Source organism: Sabethes cyaneus, chromosome 1 (assembly GCF_943734655.1).
Source record: "Sabethes cyaneus chromosome 1, idSabCyanKW18_F2, whole genome shotgun sequence".
NCBI lineage: Eukaryota > Metazoa > Arthropoda > Insecta > Diptera > Culicidae > Sabethes > Sabethes cyaneus.
In genome coordinates, this window is record NC_071353.1 from 57,427,588 (window position 1) to 57,436,188 (window position 8,601).

Sequence of the window (8,601 nt, forward strand, 5' to 3'; positions counted from 1 at the left end):
GCGTAGTGACAGGATGCCAAATCAGGCCAAAACAGCTAGGGTACATCATGGGTGTATAGGAACGGTAACAATCGTTTCTGCAAGCATTCTTCACGGTAGTTTTCTTTGTTAACCGTCCCCGTAGTTATGTAACTTTTGCTTGCTCGACCACAGCTGCATATGGCCTGCCATACGAAATATTTTTTGGGGAACTTGGCTTTCTTCGTTGTCTTAAAATGCTCTGCAATGCCATTCCGTTTCATGGCAGTGTAAAAAGACATACCAGAAAGCTGTTTAAAGTCTTCTAGGACATATGTTTCATCGTCCATTATAACGCATGAAAACTTCGTTAAATATTCGCGATAAAGCACACGAGCGCGTGTTTTGGCCGTCGTATTTTGCTTATCATTACGGTTTGGCACAGTCCTCACCTTGAAAGACTTCATGCCTTGTCGTTACTTAGAAGTGTGCATGAATGTTTGCGACATTTTTATTTTACGAGCAATGGTACGTACAGAAAGATCTGGTCTCCTCCGTAATATTTGTTTTACCTTCGCATCCTTGTGGTGGTTCCTCAGATCCGTTTTTGTTCTACTTCCCTTCTTCCTAGCTGTTGTCAAGCGAGTATCGAACGATTTTAAAACACTGTGAACAGTGCTTAAAGGAAATCCAAGCTTTTTGGCAAGTTTTATTAACGAGAGATCCGGATTTTCATTGCGACCGCACTCAATAGCTTTTCGCACCTGCCCTTCCTTCGACGCCATTTTACGCTGAGTGCTTGTAATATAAACAAGTGTTATATTTTCAGAAAGAACAGACATACGTCTACCACTGTGCAAAATATTTTACTCATGGTTAATGTATATCCGAAACTGTGTGTTTAGGGGTGTCCAAATTTTGTCGCGAAGAAGCCTTAGTCTTTGCTACATTGAGTGTGAGATCTGTTGCCTAGGAGCTCTCGAAGAGGTTGTTTAACTTACTCTGTACATTGATTAGGCGTTAGGCTAATCAATATACAGAGTCGTTACAGGAGGCAATCCTGGAATCTGTCTACTGTCAATCGCTCCAACTAATAACTCATGCTCATAACGATGAGAAAAAGTAGCGATTATAAAATGTAGCTCTTTCCCACACCAGCATGATTCGATTCACCAATTAAATCAAAATAAATAAAGCGAAGCAAAGCTTTGGGTATAAAAATCAGACGCTAGTTCAACGATTCTACTGACTAGCGGCACCGTCCAGCCCAGATTCGAGCATACGACGACTGCCTTGTTAGACCGGCATCATACCTCGTAGCTAGCTGGACGGATCTGTATCAAAAATATATAGTGAAACAAAAATGACCGTTAGTTGCGAGTTATCTAGTTAGTTAGTTAGTTAATAAATAACAAATTATTTAACCACTTTATTTTCCTCTTTCACAGCGCCACGTACGTACAACGGAATTGATGATGGTAGACCGCATGCTCATCTCGGACGTCAAAGAAGAAATTCTTCAGATGCAGCTGAATATTAACGACCTTCTGAATCCAACAATACCTGAATTACCACTAAACTTAGACTCTCAGCCACCGGACTTATGGTACCAACAACAAATGAATGCAACTGAAGAGGAAAGTAAGGTCAAAAAGGAAGAACTTCCTTTTGCAAATTCCCTCATGGCTTCCGCTTCACATACCGAACCGGTAGTTTGTTCAGCGGTTATAAAAGAGGAAAACATAAAAATAGAAGGCAATGCCACAGAGGATCTGGTAGCCTATCGTCATCATCCGCAGCTGAGCACGTCTCCTTTAAAGTCCAGCACGGTGCGGCCTTCATCGGATGTGCTGAAGAAAGAGTTCGATAGTTTTGATGACATCGAAAGTGAGATCACGCCCAGTTTTATTATGAAAAAATGTGACAGTGTAAAAGCGCCTCAACCACAAGCTCACCCACCCCCGCCTTCGCTAAGCTATTTCAATCACGTCGGCGAAGATCAATGTTCTGCAAGCGGAACTAGTGGAGCAAAAATCACGGAAGTAACTAAGCCTACCGAACCCTATGATGAGTGGTTATGCATCCAAAAAGAACTAAACTATCTTACTGATGAGCGCAGGGGTGGAAATGTATCTAAAAACGTCAAGAGTCCAGAAGAGGAGATTATAGAAAAGCAACTTGATGATCTCTTCAATCCCACCAGCGAAGAAAAAGAAAGTGACGGTGTTAGTCGAACTCAAGTGGACTCTCCATTGGCGGATTTTTTCAATTCCCAGCAGCAAGACTCCGGTGTAGGTGGAAGTGCTGGTGGTTCCAGTGGTGTACCTTCCGACAAATCGGTTGAAAATCGATTGGAAGCATTGTTTGGTGGGACTCCGCTGCATAATAGGAGTTCGGAAGATAATTCGCCAGAAGCGGTTGTAGAGAAACAGGTTGACTTAATTGAAACACGGTTGGAAGCGTTATTTCAAGGTGGCGAAAGCGCACTGGATAATGCGAGCTTTCTCCATAAAACAAACAATTTCGAAATGATGCAGGTGCAGCTTAGCCAGAAGCGTCATTGGACTACATCGAATGACTGTGATTGGGACGATGGAGAAAACTCTGGGAAACGGCAGTGCTTGCCTGGAAATAATAGATCGCAAGATAATGACCATCGTTGGCTATTAGACTGTGCACAAACTCAAAGTCAACATCTTCCGGACCATGTAACGGGGGGCATGAGATCTCAGCAGAGTAATACGATATCCGCAGGTAATCATATTCTTAATGATAGTGGTGGCGGTAATCGACACGGTTCTAGCACTAACACTAATAATAGTGGCAGCACTACTAATTCAAAACGCACTTCATGGAATGGGGACATTCTACTCGCTTCGGCAACCGGTGATCTTGATATGCTTGATACTAACCTCAGTCTCAGTTTGAATAACATTAACAGCATGTGTGGGTCGGTGGGCATGATGGGTACCGAAGTTCCTTCGGCACATCATGATTCACTACCCGATCATAAATCATCCAAAAATTGTTTCCCTTCTCCTGGTCTAGGGGGAGAAAACTGTGATGATGCTAATCTGATTGGCCTTGGCAGTACCGGTGGCGGTCTCAATAACTCTAGTCATGCACATAGTCATAGTGGCAAGTTGAATTATCTTGATCGTGATCTTCTAGGACTGGACGGACCACACGACGGTTCCGGCAAACATCACCTCCAGGCTTCATCATCTCAAGCGGCATCAAATGAACTACAGCATCAATTGAACCACATTAATTTCGATGCTAGTGGTCACCCGACTTTGAACTTCGAGGAGGACATCAGTCGGCAGGTGCAAAACGCTATCGATTCCATCCTAAATCTGCAGAGCAACGAAACTGAAGCTGCTTTACACTTTCCACTTGATCAATCATTTTTGGTGGACAGTCCACAATCAGCGGCTATGCAGCGACCTCCGTCATCAAACAAGCGGAGATATCATTTGATTAACCGCCTCGATGACATAAGTGATTGTATTAGCTCGGCTATTGAGGACGGGCCAGAGAATAATGCTACTGGGCATCATTCCCATCACAATAACCACCATCTAAACCACGTGCAAGTACATCATGCGCAAACTCATCTACATCATCACCAGACAACTCTTTCCTACCACCATCACAGTCAAGCTAGCACGGTAGGAGCAGGTGCCGGGTCAGCAACGATAGACAGTAGTGGTAACAGTAGCGCTGGTGATCAACCGGTAAAAACTATCATCAAATCCTGACAACTTTCGTCTGTTGTAGCTACAAGTCAATCGTTGCTGCCGGGGCACGGAGTAATGGTAGTTAATACTCCGAACGAGGCAACGGCAACCACAGCAGCAGTGTAGGCGGATGGCAGGCTGTGAAAGTTATTGCGGGGAACTGGAAGAAAACTAGGAGGTTAGTTTAAACGGATAGATCAGTTTGCGGCGGGCCTGTAAATTCTTCTGTATTGCCAACCTAATCCATTGTGGGTCTTAGAATGTTTTTTTTTAGTTTTATGACAGTTTCCGATAGTACGAGATTGATACTGCGGAACGAATTGGTATTAAAATTCAGTTTTACAATTTTGTTAAATAAATATTTGTTATATGTGAACTAGGATATATTCCAAGAATAGAAATAGTGCTATTTTATAATCAGTTTGTTTAATTAATCTTTTTATATTGACGAAGTAGAAAGTTATGGACTTTAATCTACGAATAAAAATATTATTTAAACCTCATTTTGCATCACTGGCACATCGGCTCACCAACGAAAAATTAATGAAAAGTGGAATTCAAATGGATAAAAAGTATTTACCGTATACCGTATAGGTGCATAATGCTGAATACACTCTGAACTGAATCCAGAAAGGCTGATGTCTCCTATATTCTAGCATATATTATGAAACGATATTTTTTTCCATCTTGCAAATGTTACACAGTTCTTTGCTTTGCATTTTATTTTCCCGCACAGTTGTGATTTGAATTATTTGATGTTAAATTGAAAAAATTTGATAAGAATAAGCCGTTTTTCAACCGATCAAAAACACACCGGGTCAAGATGGGCACCATGTCCTAATTCCTGAAAAAGTTTTACTAAAAGCTTTTTACTAAATGGAGGTTGCAAGTGCTTCGTTTTGGTTAACAACACTGTTTTTTAACAGTTCGAAAAATAAACTAACAGCCACTTTGAAGCCTCGAGCTGGAACGGTTAAAAGTTGCTCCTACCGTTAGCGAAATCTACCGAACCGTTCCTTCTTCCTTGGAAAGCACAGCATTTTTGTTAAATAGCTAGAGAATGTTCTTTTTTGTTACTTGAAAAACCAAACTGTGAAGCGGAGGTCACTCTGTGGAAGCATTTTTTTAACTTGAAGGGTATGATGGATCAAGTCTTCCTCTTGTTTTCGGCTGAATACGAACTTAACCCTCTAACGGGCAACACCGTAAAAATGATGCGATCAAGCTAATGACTATTTTATCATGAAAGTACACATAAAAAAACCTTAAGTTCTGATTTTCATGCAAAAATAATTATCTTGAGCAGTGCCAGGCAAGAAAAAGTCCAATTTCTCTTTTTCTTTTTTCATGTCTAACGCTCTGCCCAGATATTTTTTCAATTCAGATATATTACAAAATTAAAACAATGCATGAAATTTACTCATAGAAATTTCTTTTAGGTCAATCATTTTGTTCTAGATGTCCTTTTCCTTCAAAAGTAAAAAAGGGAATATTCGCGCATTAATTATTTTTGGAATTTTTCGGAATTTTTGTTTTTGAAAAATGATAACTTTTGAATGCATGGTCAGAATGTTATGATATTAGTATTAAAATGTCAAGAAATCTGTTCTGAATACATTTTGCATATTGCCAATTAAAAACAAATTTCGTATTCGGCTCTGGAGCTCAAAAAGCGAAGGCCGTCTACAGACGGTCTTACCCGTTAGAGGGTAAAATAACCCGATTACCAACGCACTATTGGCAAAAACGAGTGAAAAAACAGACGGAATTAAGGTAAGGTCTGCAGGCTGATAAAATATAGGTGATCCTATGTAAAATTTTCCGGAGAATCTCGTGGTGCCCACCCCTTTCCTGTTTGCCATCGGGAAGTGCCCCATTTTGCTCATTTTCCCCTATTTTTAACATTCTTTTACACTAATTGAGCTATACCTAGCAAGTTTTTGAGAAAACAGAACTTAAAAACTTGATATTTTTGTGTAAAAAAGTCCGCAGTATCGAATAGGGCTTATCCTATTAAGTTTGGTGCACAATAATTTTTTTGGTAGAACGCGCGTTACCAAGCCGACCGTATCAAACGGGAACCCAACTAATAAAATTTAGGTGCTCTAAACTAACTGAGGTAAACCCTATTCGATTCTGCAGACTTTTTTAAACAAAAATTTCAGGTTTTTAAGTTTTATTTTCTCGAAGTCTAGCTTGTTATAGTCCAATAAGTGTGAAAAAATGTCAAAAATATGGGAAAATGAGCAAAATGGGGCACTTCCCGATGGCAAACAGGAAAGGGGTGGGCACCACGAGATTCTCCGGAAAAATTTACATAGGATCACCTATATTTTATCAGCCTGCGGGCCGTACCTTAATTGCGTCTGTTTTTTCGCTCGTTTTTGCCCATAGTGCAGAGCAACACTTCTAGAATTTACTTGAGGAGTCTTTAGCATCCTGTAGTTTAGTGGTGTGCTTCTTCTAAAGTAATATCATTCCTCATTCACCGCAGGAATGGTAGCTCGAGCATCCGTGGTATTTCATCGTTTCTGTTCAGATGTGTATAATAATAGTGACACAAAATGAAAACAACTTTGGCGGTTGCTTAATTTTTAACAAGTTATGTGACATAATATGTCGCAAAATTGAGGAAAATGGTGCTCATATCACCCCGGAAAGTGCATGTTTTTGAATTGCAAAAACAACTGAAATTTATAATATTTAATAACCTTATTTCCTGGCCGTAAAATGTTGCAGAAAATAAAGGCTGCCAGGCCGACACTTTAATAGATTTTTTCTAACGAACGTGTTTTGTATTCAACACTAAAATATTACCTAATTGTACAATTTAACAAGTTGTACGAGTTTAATAATGCAAGACGGCTTCACAGGTGAGAAATGCAATAAATGCTGTCTCTGAATAAATAGTAATTCTGCAGAAAAAAGTGATGTGCGAAATACAGAAAACATCATAATTAATCAGCATACTGATCGTAATGATGATCTTCCATCAAAAATCCTCTTGAAGAGATTGAAAGAATCATTTTTTTTAGAGATTGCTCTTCGGGAAACTGTTTCTTTCTGCAGAACGGGTGTTTAAATTAAGGCCAATCATCCACTTGGTCTGACTGAGAGTTGTCATCTTTTTGTGACAGACGGAATATTCGTCAGATAATATTATGCAACGAATGAGATGGTAGTTTGCTATGGCCTCTTAAGAGTCCCTAAGATTTTAAGCTCCCATGTTGATTGACCGTTAAAAATACTGAAATCAATCAAAAGTTTTGTCAGCATCTCTGTAAAAAGCGAACTATATTTGTTGTACGAAGATGCTTTGCTTACGTGAGTAAACAGTGCCCTTAAGTTTACGCGCCTTGTTCACAATTTCAAATGATCACAATTTTATGGCTCTTGGAATGCTTATAACAGTTAATACAAATACATTTCATTTGGTAAGCCTGCAAACTGATGCTAAGATAATCCTTTAAAACCGGCAACAACTTACGTGAAACAGAACCAACAGTTGGAAGGTGTTCTCATGAAAATGAACGACTGTAATTATAATAATTAGCATATAAGACTACCGATCTAAATCAATGAAAAATCACGAATGTCGCATCCCGTCGAAGCTGACTTGCCTTGTACATTAAATACCGTGGTTTGGCCATTTTTCGTAAGCGGTCAGATAGGCCACTCACACAAGAGCAGCTCGAATTGAGGATATGACAACGCGCGGTAAAATAACGATCACAACACTACACACGGATTAGAACTTTTTCAACAAAGTGTGAAAAACTCAATCAAAGCGGGCAGCATAGAGTTACAAAAACCTATATAAAATGTAAATTTTAATAACTTTTAGCTTTTAAGAGTGATGCGTTAGTAGTAGTGATAGATGAGAACGTCACGTTTTAAATCTTTCAGTTGAAGATTTTAAGGCAAGCGCACTGATGGTAGCAAAACTAAAAATAAACTAAAGAGTGAAAATAAGACATGATAATACGGTTACGAATTCGTCATGGGCGTTGTCAATGCCTTGCAGGATTCAGCGTAATGCAACAAACTTTGAGTTTATAAAGACTTTTTGCTTTATCTTTCTAGAACAAAGCGAAAAAAACACAGTGACAACAAACTAATGTAATTTGTAGAGATTCTATAAGAGTGAAATCGATATTATATAAGTAGGTAATTTAGTTTTTTCTGTATTATTTTAAATGCTGAATTTATTTAATATTTATATAAAACCACTCCGGAAAGCAAACAAATTTACATTACAAAACACACGGAGTTTGAGAATGGTTGATTATGTTTGCCGTCTGTTTTCTGCATAACCAACCAAATTTAAACGCACTCCAAGAGTTGCCGTTCAATCTATAAATATAAGAGTTTGCTTGCAAACAGGAAGTGTACATAGAATTGAAAGTTTAACTAGTAAAATTGATTAATCTACATTATCAGTGCTCGTCCGTTGGATGTACGACCTATGTTCCGGGAGCATCTTCTGTGCGGATTGGTTCGTATTATTATTATTATTATTACTATTATTAATATTATTATTATATTATTTTCGTCCAAATTAGAGTATATTGAGGTGAACTAAACGATCAAGTAAGATTTGAAGGGCGACAGAGCACAGCTTCAGAAAACCATTGATCAATGTATAAAGAGAACTGTTTAACGAAAATTGAAAATAACTATAAAATAATAATAAAACAGATTTTTATTCAAATTGTGATATTGGGGTTATAATTATCCGAATGCCTTAAATGTCTGGTTTATATTAGGTAAAAAAATGTGTTTAATTCTCCATCCTTCTTTACTTATTCGTCTAAAACAGCAGTGTAATTTTTTGTTTAAACTTGTTTTCTGTGCAAAATAAATTCGTTCATCAATTTTATTAAGAAAAACTGACAACTGACAG

At 38.5% G+C, this 8,601-nt stretch overlaps 1 protein-coding gene across 1 annotated transcript in view; it reads left to right on the top strand.

Annotated features, from left to right (window-relative positions):
* Positions 1–8,390, top strand: part of LOC128733002 (mucin-5AC) — an 81,152-nt gene extending 72,762 nt beyond the window's left edge. Inside the window, exons 8-9 of the mRNA XM_053826523.1 lie at positions 1,407–2,712; positions 3,130–8,390. Of these exons, the coding sequence (XP_053682498.1) occupies positions 1,407–2,712; positions 3,130–3,719 (1,896 nt within the window). The 3' untranslated portion in view covers positions 3,720–8,390. The remainder of the gene's footprint in view (positions 1–1,406; positions 2,713–3,129) is intronic.
* Positions 8,391–8,601: the final 211 nt, after the last annotated feature.